Raw genomic sequence first — 21,214 nt, 5'->3', positions numbered from 1 at the left:
TCTGAACATGTGTGGCAGCTGGGGTTTGCTCAGCAATGATGAGCAAGGCAGAGCTCCGGGAATATTGCTCAGCCCCGCCTGCCGCATTTCCTTGTGTGGCCTGTCCTCATTTCTACAGAAGACAACAATTCAGACAGTGGTTTGAAGCTTCCTGTCACGAGCACATTGTGTGCTTGCCCTGGAAAACCAATGGGTTGACACCTTGGTTTTCCAAAGGGAGCAGCAAGTGGCTCTTACTGACGGATTCCATCGGGCTGGGGAAGAAGAGGGAGAGCCAGCCCAGAGGTGGTTCATCTCCCAGGGTGAGAGAGAGCTCAGAGAAAACCAGAAGAATCCACCATTCTTAAAAGAAAAATGAAATCACGAAATACCACAACCCTCTGTCATGAGCCGGAGTCATTCCCAGAATGAAAAATTCGACGTGTTCATTTCCTTTCCTTTCCCACAGAACACATGCATATAACACAACAGGCGTGTCATTTTTTCCGGGGAGTGAGTTACAAGTCTTCCACTCAAGGGCGAGTGGAGTCATCTTAGATGAGAAGAAAATCCATGCATTGTTGAGTAGCTCGGTTGGCCCCATAGAAGCCCCTTCTCACGCCACCCTAACCCCAAACCTCTGCATTTGAAAACAGGACTTACCTTTTTCCAGAACAGTTTGCTCAGAGGCAGAGAGGCGGGGCCCCCCTTTTCCTTGGCGCCTTCCTTTGCTGTTTCGGTGGGTGTAGAAGTCTTGGCGGCCCCCTGAGGCTCCTGGGCCGTAACGTTGGCTCTGTCCGACTTGAGGTCGGCTGAAGCGGAGGGTGACTTTTCGGCGCCCTGCAAGAGTTTAAAAAGCATTGCTAAGGATCTCGGGATTTCAAAAGCCAAAGGTCTCTTTTTCTAGAAAAGAGCTGGGCTGGGGGCTATCCGTGGACAGTTTCCTCTTCGTGATTTTCTGTCTCTCCCAGATATTCTACGTGGATGTGGACTTGTGTTAAAATCTTGGAAAAGTCAAGATAGTTTCCTTTCGCAAAACACACATATTGAACCATTACGTATCATGTTGGTGGAGGTAACGTGTTAGGTATCAAAGCGATGGTTAGAAGGGGAGTTAGGTTGAGGCCATCGGTCTTCAAGGGGTGGTGACCACGCTGATGGCAATAAAAGCAATCTGAACATGCATGTTTGTTTATATGACAAGGACAGTTTACTAGTCCACATGAGAAACTAAAGATGGCTTTTACAATAAATACACTTTAAAAGACAAGTCACGTTTTCCTCCCACCCTCTGCTTTGGAGATCGCTGGTCTAGTCTATAAAATACATGGCAGGCAGGTACACTGGGATCCAGGGATGAGGTGTGAGTCCCAGGAGCATCCATAAGCCCCATTTCTTCACTTTTTTCAAATTTTGTTTTTTAAAAATAAAATGCAGTTGATTTACAATGTTGTGCCAATTTCTGCTATATAGCAAAGGGACCCAGTCAGACACACATCTATCCCCTTCTATTATCTTGCATCTTCGTCTGTCCCAAGAGACTGGATATAGTTCCCTGTGCTGTACGGTAGGACCTTGTGTGGCCTGGCCCGAGGGCCTCTTCCATCCTTGCCAAAGGGAGCACTGACCTTCTCTTGTTTCGCGTGACACTTTTCTTCACTTTTAGATTCAGCCTCCACATCGAAGTTAAACATGAGTGAATGGATGGCACCTGACATAGAACCCCATGCAGCCGCCACTCTTCCTGCTTTTCTCTCTCCCACGCTTCCTCCTACCTCATCCCTCGTCCCTCTCCCCTCGGAGAGGTCACGCCGAGGCCCAATTCCGGGACATCTGACCTCCTCAGGGACTAGGCTGTGACTCCCTGTGCTCTGTCACTTCCTGAGTCATGGCACAGAGGAAGCTTTGGAAGAATTACAATCTCCATTTATCTCGACACGTGTGAACGTTGCATGAAAAGGGTTAACACTGGGCTCATCTGACTTAACCTTGTCATCCTAAGTATCTACATTGTAATGATTCTGGGTGAAGGACTGGTGACAGAAACCTTTTATATTCCCAGGGGTGTCGGATCTCTGACTACATTCCCTGATTAAAAGAAAAAAGAAAAGAAAAGAAAAAAATCTAGCAAAAATAAGAGGGTACAGACAAATTCAGGACATTACATAGTACTTTTGATGCTGGAAAGAGTCTTGGAGCCCAGCTAGCTCCATGCCGGATTTTTCTCGGATGGGGAAACCGAGACCCCCAACCCCCACCCCGGACACTAATCAGTCTGGGCTCAGAGCTGAACTTCCGGCTCCTACCTGGTGGGTGTTCTTGCCACACAGCACGTTGCCTCTCCAAGGGAAGTTCACAAATACTGTGAATTTTACCAGCTGATGCAAGACAATATCTTCTGGGCTGACATTTTTGATACAAGCAGGGAGTCATTTACTGAGCAGATGCTACGTTTGAATCAGGAGATAAAGGGTCAATGTCTAGACATCAATGTCTAGAAATTACTTTTGTGAAAGGTGATCCCGGAATAATCCCAGTTCCATTTTTTTTTTAATGTAAAAAAACCACATAATGCCGGGGTTTAAAATACCCTCTGGCTTGTATCAACAGTGAAATCGAAACGGTTGAGCTCAGACGGTTCTGCATTTATGCATGTTCCAAATGTTCTCGGACACCTGGTGCTGCTTGAGCGCTAAGTGGTAATGAAATTAACGAGGGCTGGTTGAAGGGGAAGTGCCCTTCCCCAGCTAGCTTCCCTGCTTTCTCAGAAGACATAAGGAAAGCATTATTTGTTCATTTGCTCATCAAAAACGCATCGAGTGCCTCCTATGACCTGTGGTGTGTACTCAGTGCTGGGGTTAGAAGTCCTCACAGAGAGAGACACTGTACAAATAGTTACACAAAGGAATGCAAAATTTCAGCCATGCGGAGTTCCCGTCGGGGCGCAGTGGTTAAAGAATCCGACTAGGAACCATGAGGTTGTGGGTTCGATCCCTGGCCTTGCTCAGTGGGTTAAGGATCTGGTGTTGCCGTGAGCTGTGGTGTAGGTCACAGACGCAGCTTGGATCCCGTGTTGCTGTGGCTGTGGTGTAGGCCGGTGGCTACAGCTCCTATTCGACCCTTAGCCTGGGAACCTTCATATGCCACGGGAGCGGCCCTAGAAATGGCAAAAAGACCAAAAAAAAAAAAAAAAAATCAGCAATGCTAAGTGCCACGGGGTGGGATGGAGGGAAGGATTTGGTGCTTAAAAAAAAAAAAAAAAAAAAAAGGCTAAATAGGAATTAGCTCCATCGTGACAATCAGGAAAGGCTTGACAGAGAAAAGGATACCATGCCATGACCTGAAGGGTGACCAGAAATTAACTGCAGAAGGAGGAAGAGCACCCAGGGACAGCATGCTCTCAGAGCCCTTGGCAAGCATCAGAGGGATGTGACCGGGGCAGGAAGAGCAGGGGTAGCCAGGCTTGGGTCCCAACATCAATGTCCCTTCTGTGTTCCTGGGAGAATCCCCGTGGGCCCAGGGGTCCACTTTAGGTCAAGAACCTGGGGAGGTTGGGGCTGGGCTCCACTGCCTCGCTCAGAAGGTGTTCTCCTTGTCTTATGTAAATCATCAATCCCTCCAATGTCATTACAGGAGATGCTCCATGGTTTCATGACCCCACGCTGTTTTGATTTAAATTCTGTTGCTTTGCTTTCTACACTTTAGATGCTCTGTTATCATGCCGGCCCCTTATACATGCTCAGCGGACTCAGCCAACGCCACTCAGGAGTTACAGAAAACAGACTGGTTCTGGAGTTCTAGAATTCTCCCAGCACGGGTGCAGCTTTCTTAATCCATCACACCCCTCTGGGTTGGCCGGCTTTGCTCTTCCTTTTGTCCTCCTCAGACTCTTCTCTCTGTCAGTCCCTCGAAGAGGGGACACAGGTCCCAGAGGCCAAGGCACAGAGATTTCCAGCATTTAACTCTGGTTTAATAATAACAATAAAAGGTACCAGTGCCAGGTACTGCTCTAAGCAATTGAATATTCTAACAATAGCCCTATGAAAAGGGAACTAATTATGTCCATTTTATTGTTAGGGAAATTCTGGCCCCAGGTGGTGAAATAATTTACCTGTGATTGGTTGCACTAAGAAGGGGACAGAATTGACGTCACAATCCAGGGAGTCTGCTACTCAAACCCAGACTCTCGAGAGCTACTCTATACTGCTTCCAACAAACAGAGGTACCCCCACTCCGTGTGCGCATCAGGAGATAGAACCGCCTATGCCAACCACAGCAACCTTAACTCTAAGTGGGGGGAGAGCTGAAGGTGATACTCCCCTTGTTTTCTGGGGGGGCGTTATGAAACATTTTTAGATATTGATATTGCCTATGACTCTACGAAGGGCCACAGTACATAAACGGATAAACAGAACATCTGTGGTACTAAAATTCCATGGGGAAAAGGGCAACTAGGGAGAAAACATCTAAAGATGCTTCCCGGTGGGGAATGACAGGGAGAACAAGGTTAAGAAAGTCATCCAGGAGTTCCCACTGTGGCGCAGCGGAAACGAATCCGACTAGGAACCCTGAGGTTGCGGGTTCCATCCCTGGCCTCTCTCAGGGGGTTAAGGTTCTGGCATTGACATGAGCTGTGGTGTAGGTTGCAGACGCGGCTTGGATCTGGCATTGCTGTGGTTCTGGCGTAGGCTGGCGGCTACAGCTCTGATTCGACCCCTAGCCTGGGAACCTCCATATGCCGCGGATGCGGCCCCCAAAAGGACAAAAGATACAATAAAATAAAATAAAATTTAAAAAAGAAAAAGAAAAAGAAGAAGAAATGCATCCATACTGATCAGTTTCTTTGGGAAATAGCTAAGTTCCCTTGCCCTGGAAAGATACCCCGAGATCCTTGAGAAACAGAACAAGGTCACGACTCCATCAGATGAATAGTGATGTAACACTAATACATTTGTGTAACTGTTGAAAAATGCTTCTCCCTGGCCAGACCATGCGCTCTGTGACGGTAAGAGCTGTTATGTCTTGGTTACCACTATATTCCTACCTCCCACCAGACCCAGGGTCAGGCACAAAAGAGGCATTAAACAAATAACAAATCAATGTTGTGGGAGGGACCCCAGGGAGATACCCACACAGCATCCTGCCAGGTCAGGCTTCCTCCACCTCCACCGCCCCACCCCCACCCCCACCCAGCCTTGCTGGGCTGGGGAGTGGTTGTCATCATGCGTCATCTCTCGCCCTGCCCACTCATCGTCTCACTTTCCAAAGAAGGGCCCCAAAGGGTGTTCTGCCAGCATCAACTGAATTCATACGCTCTGTCTGCATTGTGGAGGAGACTACAAAAGTTTTGTGTTTTTTTTGGAGACAATCTCCTGAGCAGGGTTGCCGGGTTGAGCAAATAACCGTGAGACTCGAGCACATCCTATTCAATCTGAATTTCCGATCAACAAAGAATAATTTTTTTTTGCACATCTACGTCCCAAATATTGCCTGCGACATACTTACATTTATACTAAAAAGTTTGCTGTTTATCTGAGATTTGAATTTAAATGGCTACCTGTTATGTATCTGGCAAACCTCCCCATCAAATTCCAGTGTGTTGGATTTGGAAATTGCATATGGGATGACCTTACCTTCTTCCCCAATAACTTTCCATCTCGTTTGCACATTTGGGAGAGGGGAGGCATTAGTAAGACGCATTATGTTATACCAAGAACCAAAAAAGCAATGAATGTGTGGCAGAAGCTTGTGAATCACACAAGGCAGCTGCTAATAGCCTAGCTGCCTTCCACAGAGGGTTGGCATGGTGTGAACCTGAGTGGGGAGAGGAACATTTCTGGGCATGGCACAGACATCCTAAAACAATGTCCTGCCTTGTGTGCCCGGGGACATGTCCAGCATGTTGGAGGACGTGTGAAAAACTTTTATTCTGAGGCATCGCATGTGATTAAGCCAAGGGGGGGAAAAAAAGGATTCAGAGTCAGCAAAGAAATACTGACCCCCTCATTATCAATAAAAATGAACTTCTTAATTCCAGGCTTCTCCAGTCTTATAAACTAAGGATGTTCTTTTTATAGGAAGTAAAATTGACACGGAGAGAAGTGAACCTAGGTGTTAATCAGGATGGGAGTGAAGCAGTATTTTTTTTTTTTTTTTTTTAGAGAAAAACTAGAAGATAATGTTTCCTCCGTGAGTTTGCTCGGATGTCGTCTTCTCTGTCCTGGGCTACGCTGCAGTCAAGGCAGATGAGCACCCCCCCCCCCCCGGTCATGCAACAAGCATCACTGAAAGAATCTGGCTGGTCCATTTTAAGGGTCCTCTTTTCCTATCTTTTTGGATGACAGAACAATCCATTGAGGAAAAAGAAAAACACTGCCCTAGGCAGGAAGGGAAAAGCCAATGAGATCTCCCAAACTTCCATATAAATGAGAATTAAGAACATCTGGGAATCATCCCCTTACTTTGACGTTTAAAAAAAAAAAGACCGAATGTAACTCAAGGCAAAACCTTAGGTCTGTTTTTCTGAATCCCAGAAAGGGTCACTTTTTCTACATCTTCCCAGGAGTTCTAGAATCCTCTCTTACCCCACAATGCTACTCAGAGGCAGGATGTGAGACCAATGATTCAATGCGGGGAAGTCCCGGGAATACTGAACTTGGATATGCTCCACCGTGGGAGGGGACGGGATTCTGGAGACAGGGAAACTTTGTGGGGCATAAAACCAATGTCCTTTTGCAGATCTGAGAGGGGAAAAGTCATACATGCCTTCAACTTCCAAGGCCCCCGACGCACAGAATCTCCACGTGGGAATTCAGCTAGATTCCTTCGTACCAGATCGATGACATGTCTCACTAGCACATACCAAACTGTCTCCCAGGTATAACAGTACCCCTTTCTAATGTTCCCACCCCCACTGCAGGATCTCTCCTCCACCCGCTTTTCTCTTTATAGAACCAAAAATCCCTGTATGGAGATTGAAAGGTGGCTTCATAACATCATTTGTTGATGCAAATTTCGATTCGGCCAAGAGAGATTTCTGTGGTGCTTTCATTTGCATACACAATCCTGAGACTATAACATCCAGCTGGGGAAGTTCTTTTTTATTTTATTTTTTATTTTATTTATTTATTTATTTATTTTTGTCTTTTTTGCTATTTCTAGGGCCGCTCCCGCGGCATATGGAGGTTCCCAGGCTAGGGGTCAAATCGGAGCTGTAGCCACCGGCCTACGCCAGAGCCACAGTAACGCAGGATCCGAGCCACGTCTGCAACCTACACCACAGCTCACGGCAACGCTGGATCGTTAACCCACTGAGCAAGGGCAGGGATCGAACCCTCGACCTCATGGTTCCTAGTCGGATTCGTTAACCACTGCGCCACGACGGGAACTCCAGAAAGTTCTTTTTTAATAAGTTCATTCAACTTAGTGGAGAATGGTGGCTATGGTCAACAAGTTTAGACGCATGCTGGTTCAGTGCAGGGGTCCTTTTAAATGATGGTTTCAGACAAACACTGGTGTTTTCTTAGAGAAAGAAGAGTGAACTCTCCAAAACTGACCACTCTTAATATCTTTACTCCCCAAGAACACGGAGATAGAACTTGCTCTGCCTTCATTCATTGTTTTTTTTGTTTTTTGTTTTTCTCTCTCTGGGCTTCCATTTGGATTCAGTATAAGCTTAGTTAATACAGGGAAGAGGTGGAACAGACCGCAGAAAGATAAAACTATTATCTTGAGGTTAGAATAGTATTTCCCAAACTGTAGAAAGCATACCACTGGTGGAATCAGAGATGGTTTTTGGTGGTGCCGAGAGGGGATATTAAATCACATTAAAATTGTGAAAATACTTTTCCTTTTTCAATTCTCATCCTTATAAAACCATTTGGGAGAAAACTCTCTGTCTGGGGCTGGTAGAGAAATCTTTAACGTTTCTCTACCAGTGGCTAGCTGCCTTTTCATAAAGCTGGAAAGGGCAATAGTTTCAGAGCTTAACACAAACGAGGTAGCTAGAAAGCAGTGTCTTTTTTTCATTACCCACGTAATGGTAGCTTCCTCTTATGAAAAACAATTCTGGTTTTCCAAGTGTGATGTAACATAAGGGTCTTTTTTTTTTTTTTTTTTAAAGACACCTTGAAATGGGAAGTGAGTCGATTTCAACATGCACATCTCAAGTCAGCAGCACATCTGCCAAAAATGATGAAGGTGGTATGCACGTTTCAACAACTGGGAAACACTGGGTTAGAAGAATCATTTTAGAACCCTGGTCCACACTCGGAAAGTAGTCTGAGATGTTTGCAAGTAGGAGATGTTTACAACTTCATACATCACCGAAATTTGATTCATACAACATTTAATTCCCCTCTAATAATCCCAACCATCCACCCCTCAGTCTCCACTGAAGTGGAGCTGGGTGGATATGCAGGATGGTCATGTGTGTCACGTGCTGAAGACCAGGGTTCTTTTTTAGCTCCAAGTTTAACAAGATACAGACCTTATGCCTAAAGACTTTTCTAAAGGCAAGTCCTAGCCTGGGGCTATGCAGGTGCTTTTTCTTGGCGCCTTTAGCCTGGATCTCGGATGTCTTCTGCCCCGCTGGTCCATCACAGACATTTTCTGCTTTGGATGCCTTTTGGGCAATAGCGGTCACAGCTTAGAACTTCGTTTTTAAACAAAATCCATTTTTTCTGCCCTTTGTAAGTGCCATAAAACACTTTGACAATTAGCTGCTGGTACATCAGCCCCCTCTCCCAAACACGAGACATCCCGTGAATGCTTATTTTTTCAAACTCTCAAAGATGATTTGTCAAAGAGCATATTCACAATGTATTTCAGATACACACTGATTTGGAACATAGTAACCTGTTTAAATGACCCAGATTAATGCAACTCCGCTTAAGAAAGACCAAGATACTTAGGCTTTGTCTATAGGGGATAAAATATTCAGGAGCAAAATTTTTGAATAAAAAATAAAAAAGATGATGCAGACATGATCTGATAGTTTTAAATATCTAAATGCTATTGTCACACACACACACACACACACACACACACACACACGCTGCCGCTGCAGGGCTTTCATTCTCAGGCTGATCTCTTCTTTTTCAGTATTAGAAACTTCAGGGAAGCAGTGTCACCCACAAAAATTTCCATGGATTTTTAGATGAGCAGATCTTCCAGGTGAAAGATGTTTCTAGTGTGAGCCAGTCCACTGAGCCAAAGTGGTGGGGAGATTGGAACTAAAATAGCCCAGCTACAACCATCCAGAATTGTTGACTCAAGTTACAAATGGCAGGGGATTTTTTTTTGGGGGGGGGTAGAGGATTCTAAACATAGCCCAGGTCTGGGAGTTCCCGGGGTGGCTCAGCAGTAGCCAACCGGACTGGTGTCCACGAAGGCGTGAGTTCAGTCCCTGGTCTCGCTCAGTGGGCTGGGGATCCAGTGTTGCCATGACCTGCGGTGTGGGTCGTGGATGTGGCTCGGATCCTGCATTGCTGTGGCTATGGGGTGGGCCGGTGGCTGCAGCTCCAATTTGACCCCTGGCCTGGGAGCTTTCATGGGCCACAGGTGTGGCACTAAAAAAAAAAAAAAGCCCAAGGCCAAATGAGAATATGGACAAAAGTGTGGATGTTTCAAAAACATGAATCCAAGAAGGCAAATATGAGAGCCAGGTTGACAGAAGGAGGTGGGTGTAGGTATGTGGGTGTCACAAACAGCTCCCATTCACAAAACTCTTTGGAGATCCAGCTCCATGAGCAGGGACCCCACAGCTCAGCGGGCAAGGCCATGAGATTTTATCACTAGCGGCATTCAGCTGGGACCTCACGGTGGGTGGGGGAAGAGTCTTGGTATGCGAGCCGCAGAAGAGTGAAGGCATCGGGTCACCAGGGAAGCCACACAACACACCCACATACCCCCCTGTGGACAGCCTATGGTGCTGACCCTGTGACTCCAAACAATGCAAGACACAGAACACAAAGGCAAACATGTGAAACCAATCATTCATTGAACTTGACCCTAGCTGCCGTGTAGCAAGGACATAATTTCATAGGGAAATGCATGAAGATGCCTCAGCTATATCTTTTCCCCTCCCATGTGGAAGAAGAAAATTCCAGAGAGGCCAAGCAATACAATACAAATATAACCTAGTGCTCCGTCTGTCCTGCGGGGCTCAGGGAAATAGGGATTGCCTGTGTTTGGATAGAGCTCTGTGGTTTCCCAGGCATTATCACTGGGGTTGGGAAGGTCGAATTTTTATTGTCCCGCCTTTACAGATGGGAAAATTTGGGTTCTTAGAGGTTAGGATGACACAGCTATCAGGTAGCAGGGACACAGGTCTTCTGAGACAGATTCTAGGGTCCTTTTCATCGCTTAGCCCCTTCAAATAGGGGGGAACTTCAAATAGGGGGACCATGCTGGTCAAGATATTTGTTTGGTCTCAGTGTCTTTCAGCACGTTCAGTCATCAAAAGAAGGGCACGAGACACGTATCTGTCACCAGGTTAAACTTTCCTCATCATTCCTGTGAAATTTAAACCATGTGTTCTAGAGATAACTGGTTCTGTCAAGTGGAAAGGGAAAACCTCTCTAGAAAGTAGTCATTCCAAACAAAATTTATTTTGAGGGGAACTGGCTGAATTTCTAGGCTGACAGTGGAAAAGCGCACATTCTCTGGGGCCTCCTAACTCCTCTGCACGTTCCTTCACTTGGCAAGTGTTGACTGGCGACCGTTTCATGTCACCACACAATTGCTGTTGCACTGGAGATAGATTTTTTTCAAACTTCATGAAAAACAAAGCAAGACATAGGTTTTTTGTTTTTTTTTGTTTTTTTTTTTTTGGCTGCATCCAGGGCCTGTGGAAGTTCCTTGGGCTAGGGATCAAACCCATGCCACAGCAGTGACCCAAGCCTCTGCAGTGACAACGTCAGATCCTTAACCCACTGCACCACGAGGGAACTCTATTTTCAAAAAACCAAAGGTCTAGCAGCTGATATCTACTTTTTTTTTTTTCCTGTCTTGGCTGCCCCGTAGCATATGGAGTTCCCAGTTCAGGGATCAGATCTGAGCCTCGACTGTGACCTATGAAGTCGGTGCAAGGCTGGATCCTTAACCCCCGGGGCTCAGCCGGGGATCGAACTTGCATCCCATTGCTCCAGAAAGGCCACCAGCCACCGATCTCACTGCACCGCAGTGGGAACTCCACATCTACTTTAAATTGAGTCTCACCACCTTCTCATTTCCAGTGGCTAGTTTTTAGTATATTCCCTGGATCTCTCTACACAGAATTAAAAAGACTAAAATGATGTATAATTATTAACATTCTGTTCTTATTCTAGATAAAAAAAATTGGTTTTGGTGACATTATTTCACCAGAATTGGTACATATTTCAAGCCTCCCACCAAAATTTTCATTAAAATACTATTAACGTAAATGGAACATTTTAAAGACAATTTAACAGCACTATTAAATTGCTAAATATGCATATATGTGTACAGATATGCACGCACACCTAAAATTCAAAAACCAAAGAGACATACATAAATCCAAATCCAATTCTATGCGCAAACACAATTCAAACTACCTACCGTGTCTTCCAGATCTTTTTTTGTTTCAGCTTTGTTAGGCGAAACCTTAAAAGTTTGGGGGGAAAAAAGTGTTAAAAACCACATCTCATTAGGATTATTTTATTTAATAAATACATCATTTTTAAGGCTGGTCCAGTCACTCTACTAAGAAATGTAACGAAAAGTCCGTTTAGGTTAGTGGAAGCCCATAGACTTCTGGGTAATACCTAAGTATTCATAAGTTAACAAAATTAAGATGCTATAATGAAATGCATCAGATCTTAGACATTCACCAAGAGCTTGAGCGCCTTCAGAGCTGCCTCCTAGAAGGCCACAGACTTTCCCACAATTTTCTCACTAATCCAAACAGACGTCCGACCCTTTGGCGTTTGTGGCACATTCTGCTTTTTCTGTCTTAGCTTTTGACGTTGTCTTGGTCTTTGGAAATAGCCCAAACACTTGGAGCTGTCTGCTTAATTATGCATGCACCCATTCAGCCCTTTCTGGTGTGTCCGGCACGTGCCAAGCCGTGGGCTCTGAACAGTCAGAGATGAGCAAGCAAGGCAAGAAGACATGAGTGCTGGCCGCCACCCAATCAAAAAGGAAGCTTTAGCTCCAACAGGACAGAAAGTGAGCTCTACCGCTGTATGTGCCGTTTGAGTGGCAAAAATGCTCTGATGGGTCAGCAAGGCCAGGAAGTCTTTTCAATCATTTTCATGATCAACAGCCATAGGACATCCTACTGCTGTAGAGTTCCATCACCACGCAGCTCCTGGCAAAGACTCTGGGCGCCTGGGGTCCGCAGCTCAGTTCCCAGGACTAAAGACTCCCTAGCGGAACGCCAGTTCCCTTCCAAAGCACATCTTGCCCCTGTTCTGGAAGGTCCCAGCTGCATCATGATGTCATCCCACTTAGAACAGTAACATTCAAGCAGCCATCGTTCTTAGAACTAACAAAACATCTGAACAACAGCCACCGAAGAGTGAGGAAGAGAACAGAAGAGGAGATGAGACTACTTACCAGAGTTTTAAAGAAGCTCATGATGGAGTTATTATTCTCTGTCGGGGGCTCCTCCTTTGCAATCTCCAGCTCTGCAGGGTCCCTGGGGACAGAGCAGCTCTCAGCTGGGATTGCCTGTCCTGCGTTTCCCTTGCCGTCCACTAGGTCCTAGGAGCAAGACGGAGTTTTCACAGTTGCAACGTGTTGAATGTAGACTCTCAAAGTCATATTTTTGCTTCGCGCCCCTTTCTCCTCTACCCCCTCATTCCAGCCATACTTTTCTGCCCACGGGTGTGCAGAACAATCAGGAGCTTATGAGAGGCGCTCTTCCTTCCCCTCCCCCTCTTTCTAACACATTTAGCCTGTGCAGTTGGAGGGACGTTTTGTTGGGAGCCAGAGGCTAACCAACACAGCAGTGCACACTGAATTCCAAACAAAACCCCCTTTCTCCCGATGCTGCAAAGAGGTTGTGCATGATGCCAATATTTTGTGGTCTCCCAGTCTAATCTTTGGTATATCAGCCCCAGAGGTATCTCCATTTGACTTCCTACCATCCCCACAGGGGTGAATCGTATCAGCGCATAAAAAATGATGGATGTTTTCAAATCATAATTCCACTTTCAGGATCTGGGCGTTTATCGGTGCAAAGGGGATGTGACATGGGGACCAATTTTCTTCTTCGGCTCATCCAGGACGGTAGGATGCATTTGAGTGTCCTTGTTTCATCTCCATACCCATGACCCTGGGCCAAGCCAGGGTACCTCAAATCCAGCCATCCTTCAGGCTTGGGTTTGAGCTGACTTCCTCCACGGAAGTCTTTCTGGGTCACAGCACCCGGAGAACCTATTCCCTCCTCTGAGCTTCCAGACCACCTCCTGCACACTCACTCATTAGGGTGCATGCGTTACCCTGAGGCCACTGATGGGGTCAGAAGCGTCTGCGTTAAAAATGAGGCTTTGGTAGAACAGAGATAAAAATATATAAACACATTCTGGTAACTATTTTAAGAGGTAATAGTTAATGCCTGTATTTCACAGGGTTCCTTTAACAAATGCTTCTTGTGAAATTCGTATAAAGAGCTAGAACTTCATAAAACCCAAAGCAAATAAAAGCCATGACCTCACCAAGCCTCTCTCTGCTCTTCTGGTTAATTCTGGGCAAAACGTGTTTTACCTGGGAAGAGACACACTTCGAAACAGATTCTAATATAACTTATTGCTCATACTAGAAGTCTGTGGAGTTCCCATTGTGGTTCAGAGGTAATGCACCCGACTAGTATCCATGAGGATGCGGGTTTGCTCCCTGGCCTCATTGATAAGGATGGATTAAGGGGTTAAGGATGGGTTAGGTATCAGTGAGTTAAGGATCTGGCGTTGCTGTGAGCTATGGTGTCGGTCACAGATGTGGCTCAGACCCCAAGTTGCTGTGGCTGTGGTGTAGGCTGGCAGCTGCAGCTCCAATTCGACCCCTAGCCTGGGAACTTCCATATGGCACGGGTGTGGCCATAAAAAGCCAAAAAGAAAAAAAGAAAAAAAAAGAAGACATCTGCTATGAGTTGACCTATTTATAACTCCCAGATATAATCCAGATCCGGGTTGTTAAGGAGGTTGATGAGGATGGTTGAACATCATCTTTGCGGCACACGAGCGCAGCGCACCTACAGGGGTGCCGATTTTGCTTTAGATGCTGAGCGCGCGCGCACACACACACACACACACACACGAGGTGGGGAGGGATGGGGTGGTGGAGAGCATGAAAAAAATGTAGAGAAGCATGAGATGAGAAGGGCTTAGGGGGTTGTTTATGCAGTGTGACTGAGACACAGGGGACATGAGAGGCACGACGGGCAGAAAAAACCGACGGCGCCCGCTGCGGTTTCAGCATCCTCTCAATCTGCCGAGTTCCAGCTTAAAAAGCAGACAAGGGGCGAGGCAGGGCAAAGCGCCCCCCACGGCAGCAGAAGCCCCAGAGCGTTCCGTTAGGGAACTGCCAGGTGGAGACGTCCCCCGCTAGACCAGCAAAGAGACCTCACTGGAGTGTCGGCGACGGAAAAGATCCAGAGAGTAGGGGGGACAGTGTCACCAGCGTGTTTCCCTCAGTCCCTCCTCCCTGCATCACCCACCTGCGGGAGGAGGAGGAGAGATGAAAGAGCAAAGCCTGCTCCCCCCCAGACTGCGCGGACCTCAGCCCGTGGGCATGTCAGAGTCGGCTTCCAGAAGGAACGGGGACAAATGCTAAAAGGGATGTCAGACTGAAGTTTTTATTTATTTATTTACTTTTGTCTTTTTACCTTTTCTAGGGCCGCTCCCACGGCATATGGAGGTTCCCAGGCGAGGGGTCGAATCGGAGCTGTAGCCACCGGCCTACGCCAGAGCCACAGCAACGCGGGATCCGAGCCGCGTCTGCGACCTACACCACAGCTCATGGCAACGCCGGATCGTTAACCCACTGAGCAAGGGCAGGGACCGAACCCGCAACCTCATGGTTCCTAGTCGGATTCGTTAACCACTGCGCCACAGCGGGAACTCCTTTTTATTTATTTTTTAAAAGAAACTTTCCATGTGTTTATCGACCATTTGTATATTTTCCTTGGAGAAATGTCTATTCAGTCTTTTGCCCATTTAATTGATTTATTTCTTTGTTTTTGCTTTTTAGGGCCACACCTGCTGCATATGGAAGTTCCCAGGCTAGGGGCCAAATTGGAGCTGCAGCTGCCGGCCTACACCACAGCCACAGCAGCATGGGATTCGAGCCGCGTCTGCGACCTACACCACAGCTCACGGCAACACCAGATCCTTAACCCACTGAGTGGGGCCAGGGATTGAAGCCTCATTCTCACGGGTACTAGTTGCGTTCGTTACCGCTGAGACTGAAGTTTTTAAACTGGACTGAGCTGGACTTTCGAATCACTTTTTCTAGGCTTGGGATCTGCCTATGACACCATGAAGGATCAGGGCGGGAGCTACTGATCAACTGCCTCCCAAGTGCCTTTCACCGATCGAGGCACTGGGACTAGAGAGCCAAGTAAGACAGAGACAGTCCCTGTCCTTGGGGAGCTGCATTCCTGAAGGGGAGAAAAAGAAAACTAACAAAAATTCAGAGAAGCCAATAAAGGCACATGACTCGGGCGGTGAAGACTGCAAGGGAGAAAACGAAGACCAGGGGAACGGATGGTGACCAGGAGGCTGATCCTTCTGAAAGCCGGTGGTGTCCTCCAACATATGTGCATGGAAGGGGGGAGGCATCTATTCTGGGGGGACCCTGACTCTCCAGGCTCACCACCCACGGGCTCCCCAGTGCTCATTACAGTGAAGGGAATGGTCTGTGGTCTCCCCCAGCTTCCAGACTGGGAACTTCCCATGGGGAGCCTGGGGCATTGATTCCTCTCTGTGATCCCAGGGAACATGCTTGAACTACCTGGAGGTAAAGTGGACTCCAGGTAAGGCAACCGAAGAGAAGACGAATTGGTAGAACACAGGGCAGTGCCCATGGGTCCAGCTGCCGTCAGGGAGACTCTGCCATGAGGAGCTTGCTCCCCTGAGCAAGGCAGAGAAGCAGCCCTTCCTCCCCCAAGACAGAGAACCCGGGCAGGAGAAGTCACAGTGCAACACGACTCCAGGGACAGAGGCGTCCCCCAGCTATTTGCTTGGCTCTGTGGCATCTCGTCCAGGCACCTCCGAAGATGATGCCTCCCATCACCCTGACTCCTGGGGTGCAGCAGTGTCTCAAGACTCGGACAGAAGCTCAGGGCAGGCGGGCCAGCTAGCTCAGTGCAGGGAGCTGGTGTGTGGGTCCAAGTGAGCGTTTATGGACTTTCGAACTGAACCTGAGCTCTTTTTTCAAACTATGTTTTTCTTCTTAGAACTGGTTTTAAAAAAGAACATAAGGAGTTCTCCTTGAGGCTCAGAATGTTACGAACCCACATTGTTCCCGTGAGGATGTGCGCTCTATCCCTAGCCTCACTCAGTGGGTTAAGGATTCCACGTTGCTGGGGCTGTGGTGTAGGCTGGCTTCTGCAGCTCTGATTCGACTCCTAGCGTGGGACATTCCATATGCTGCAGGTTGGCCCTAAAAAGGAAGAAAAAGGGGGAAAAAAAAAGAACATAAGATTCTGCTTTCAGGAAGGAGGAGGAAATAGACTTTCCCTCACTCAGCCATGAAGCACCGTGGAAAATCCTGGACATTATGTAGAAAAAGGACTCGGAGTGGTGGAGAGGAGAAGGCAGGCAGCTAGGGTCCTGAACAGCACCACGGGGGTGATTCCCTGGGTTTCTTTTTGCCACAGATGTCCTGGACTTGGAGCTGAGGAAGCCAGCAACCTGGAGACACAAATGGGCACTGACCAAAAAAAAAAAAAAAAAAAATCCTCTCAAAACGACTGCTAGAACCAAAGGGCTAGAAAAGGGCCAGTTTAGCGTGACCGAAAATGTCTAGACACCAGCCAAACATCACAGAAATGCAAATAAAAAACATGAGATATCACCTCACACCTGTCAGAATGGCTATTATCAAAAAGACAAGGAGTTCCCACTGTGGCTCAGTGGTAACAAATCCAACTAGTATCCATGAGGACACAGGATTGATCCCTGGCCTCTCTCAGTGGGTTAAGGATCTGGTGTTGCCGTGAGCTGCAGTGTAGGCTGCAGACTCGGCTCAGGTCTGGCCTTGCTGTAACTGTGGTGTAGGCCAGCAACTACAGCTCTGATTTGATCCCTAGCCTGGGAAATTCCATATACTGTGGATGTGCCTCTAAAAAGCTAAAAATAAAATAAAATAAATAATAAAATAAAATACAGAAAAGAGATAACACATGTTTGCAAGGATATGGAAAAGAGAACCCCTGAGCACTGCTGGTGGGAATGTAAATTGGTGCAGCCACTATGGGGAACAGTATGGACATGCCTCAAAAAATTAAAAATAAACCACACTATGATCCCACAATCCCCCTCATGGAGAAAGAAAATGAAAGAAGAATCTTGAAGAGATATCTAAAATCCCTTGTTCATCGCTGCATTATTCACAATAGCCAAGATATGGAAACAACTTAAGTCTGTCTGTCTACAGATAAATGGATAAAGAAGGCTTTATACATTGTATATTATTCAACCATGAAAAAGAAGATAACCCTGCCATTTGTGACAACATGAATGGTCCTTGGAGCATCCTGCTAAGGGATACATGTCAGAGAAAGACAAACATATGAGATCATTTATATACCGCCTTTTAAAGAGCTGAGGTCACAGAAGTAGAGAGTACAAAAGTGGCTGCGGGGTTGGAAGGTGAGGGAAATAGGAGATGTTGGTCAAAGGGTACACGCTTCCAGCAATTAGATAAATAAGTTGTGGGGAATCTAACATACGGCATGGTGACTATAGTTCACAACACTGTATTGTATACTTGTAAGTTTCTGAGAGAGTAGGTCTTAAACGTCTTCATCCGAAGAGAGAAATGGAAATTATATGAGATGATGGAGTCGTTAACTAGCATACGATGGTAATCATTTTGCAGTATATAGGTATCAAGTCATCAAGTTGTACACTTTGAATTTACACAATATTGTATTTCAATTATAGTCCAATAAAGCTAGAAAAGAAACAATACCATTTATAATTGTACAAAAATGAAATACAAAACATGTATAGGACTTTTATGCAGAATACTATACAATGCTAATGAAGGAATTAATGAAGAAATAAATAGGCATACAATGTTCATGGACTGGAAGACTCAACACAATATCGGTGTCAATCCTGGAGACGGGATTAAGGTGGGGAAATGGAAGGACTGGAGCTCACCTTCTCTCATAAAAACAACAGCATTACAACCAAATGCTGACAACCTTCAACCAAATGGACTGGAAACCTTCAAAAAGATGTCAATCCTCCCAAGTTTATGTATAGGTTTAATGCAATTCCATCAAAATCCCAGCAAGTTGGTTCATAGAGATGGGTGAAATTATTCTAAAATGTATAAGCCAAAGGAATTAGAATATCTAAAACAAATTGGGGGGGGGGGGCTGCCCACTGCATGGGGAATTCTGGGCCAGGGATCAAGCCTGAGCTTCAGCAGTGACCCGGGCCACTGAAGTGACAACAGTGGATCCTTAACCCACTGTGCCACATGAGAACTCCAATCGAAACAACTTTGAAAAGAAAGAACAAAGTAGAAGGAGGCAGGCTCCCTGATTTCAAGTCTTGTTGTTTAGCTATAGTGAGCAAGGCTGTGTGATATTTGTGGGTGAAAGCATAGACACATAGCTGAACGGGAGAGAATAGAAGACTCAGAATTAGACCCACACAACTTCACTCAACAGATTTTTGACAAAAGCACAAAGTAACTCAATAGAGGAAAGAGCATCTCTTCAAAAAATGATGCAGGAACAATTTGACATCCATGGGAGAAAAAAAAAGAACTTCAATCTAAGTCTTGCACCTTACACAAAAGTTAACTCAAGGAGTTCCTGTTGGGGCTTAGCAAAAACGAATTTGACTAGTATCAATGAAGATTTGGGTTGGATCACTGGCCTCAATCAGTGAGCTAATAAGGATCTGGCATTGCTGTGAGCTGTGGTGTAGGTCACAGGTGTGGCTCTGATCCTGCGTTGCTGTGGTTGTGGCTAGGGCGGCAGCTGCAGCTCCAATTTGACCCCTAGCCTGGGAACTTCAGGATGTGGCCTGAAAAAGCAAAAAAAAAAAAAAAAAAAGTTAACTCAAAACAGATCAAAGACTTAAATACAAAATGTAAAGTATAAAACTTTTAAAAAAATAAGAGAAAAATATCTGGGATCTGTATGGCAAAGAGATCTTAGACATGACATCAAAAACATAATCCAGAAAAGGAAAATAACGATAAATTAGTCTTCATCCAAATTAAAAGATTTTGCTTTGAGAAAGATCCTGTTAAAAGAATGAAAAAAAAAAAAAAGCTAAAAAGGGGAAGAAAGTATTTACAAAGCACTTATCTGACAAAGGACTAGAATCTAGAATATATAAAGAACTCTCAAAGCTCAACAGGTAAAAAGTTTTTAAAAATTATAAAAACCCTCAAGCAATCCAACTGGAGAATGGCAAAGACATGAAGAGACATTTTACTGAGAGAAACTAGATGGCAAATAAGCACATGAATGATGTCCAATTGCATTAACCATTAGGGAAATGCAAAGTAAAACCACAGTAAGATATGGCCAAACACCCATAAGAATGGGTAAAATAAAAACAGTGGCAGTTTCAAATGCTAGCAAGGGTGCAAAGAAACTAGATTAGTCATACGCTGCTGGTGGGAATGCAAAATGGTACAGCCAATCTGGAAAAGTTTAGTAGTTTCTTGAACTAAATATGTAACTCCAATATAACGTAGCAATTGCACTTCCGTTTTTTGTTTTTTGTTTTTTAAAGCTACACATTCATGTTTATAAAAACTTTATTTGCAATAGTCAACAACTGGAAACAACCAAATGTTTCTCAATGGATGAATGTTTAAACTAAATGTGCTATATCCATCACATGGAATACTATTCAGCAATAAAAAAGGAAGGAGAGGAACAATATCTATTGATATACTTAAATACCCAGACAAGTCTCCAGAGAATTATACTGAAGGAAAAAAGCACCTATACCATATGACTACATTTATATAACAGCTTTGAAATGACCTACCTATGGAAATGGAGAATAAGAGTCAGAAGTTAAGAAAGGGGTGAAGGTGGAAGGGAAATGGAGGTGCTGATAAAAGGGCCACCTGAGGTTGTGTCATCGTGGAAAGGCTCTGTATGAGATTGTCTCCACATCAGTCTCCTGGCTATGATGTTATACTGCAGTTTTGCAAGAAAAAGGGACTTCATACTATTTCCTACAACTGCATGTGAATCTACAATAATTACAAGATTAAAAAGTTTATAGAAGCATTATATTTGTTTGTTTGTTTTTAGGGCCACACCTGTGACATATGGAGGTTCCCAGGCTACAGCTCCTGGCCTATACCATAGCCACAGCAATGTAGGATCCAAGCCTAGTCTGCGACCTACACCACAACTCATGGCAACGCCAGATCCTTAAACCCACTGGTCGAGGCCAGGGATTGAACCTGCATCCTCATGGATGCTAGTCAGATTTGTTTCCACTGAGCCACCATGGGAACGCCAAGATTAGGAAAAAAGCATTATAAGAGTATTATAGGGTAGATCTAAAAAAAAAAAAAAAAAAGTAAGAGTGAAGAACCATCAAATTCTTTATAATTCTGGAATAGGTAAATAAAGCAGCATGTGGTATTAACATGTGAAATTTACCTAACACCATGTGATTGGATATTTTGTAGCCATAAAGCCTTGGAGGAATGTGTAATGAGGAGGGAAAATGTGCAAGATAGTGATAAAAATGACCATTTATATGACAGGCCCAATGCTAAGCTAGTTAAGTAGATCTTGTTGAATTTTTATAATGATCCCATGAAGTGTGTACTATTTATCATTTCTGTTTTTACCAATAAATAAATTGATGCATGAAAAGAATAAATAACTTGCCTTTGGTCACAGAATAAAACTGGGATTTGACCCCAGGCCCAAATGATTTCAGAGGCAAAAAATTTCTAAGCACCAGGCTGCACTGCCTCAATTATCCCCCTTTCTTCGGGTGTTTACTCAAGAGTTTTCCTATTTTAATTTCCCTTGTCTCAACTCTTC

The 21,214-nt window shown here is 45.3% G+C and overlaps 1 protein-coding gene and 1 pseudogene across 5 annotated transcripts in view; both read right to left on the bottom strand.

Moving 5' to 3' along the window:
* BCAS1 (brain enriched myelin associated protein 1) overlaps positions 1-21,214 on the bottom strand; it is a 117,103-nt gene that overhangs the window by 39,767 nt on the left and 56,122 nt on the right. For 3 of the 5 annotated variants that reach the window (XM_047770828.1, XM_047770829.1, XM_047770826.1), the window contains exons 5-7: positions 12,559-12,705; positions 11,560-11,604; positions 643-819 (exon numbers count right to left, since the gene is read on the bottom strand). In XM_047770828.1, coding sequence (XP_047626784.1) covers positions 643-819; positions 11,560-11,604; positions 12,559-12,705 — 369 coding nt within the window. Of the gene's footprint in view, positions 1-642; positions 820-8,467; positions 8,603-11,559; positions 11,605-12,558; positions 12,706-21,214 lie in introns of all 5 variants that reach the window. The other 2 variants (XM_047770830.1, XM_047770827.1) reach the window with 2 other exon arrangements.
* On the bottom strand, positions 1,523-1,629 carry LOC125123825 (uncharacterized; annotated as a pseudogene).

The sequence above is a fragment of the Phacochoerus africanus genome, chromosome 3 (assembly GCF_016906955.1).
Source record: "Phacochoerus africanus isolate WHEZ1 chromosome 3, ROS_Pafr_v1, whole genome shotgun sequence".
NCBI lineage: Eukaryota > Metazoa > Chordata > Mammalia > Artiodactyla > Suidae > Phacochoerus > Phacochoerus africanus.
This window is presented reverse-complemented; position numbering and strand designations above follow the sequence as displayed.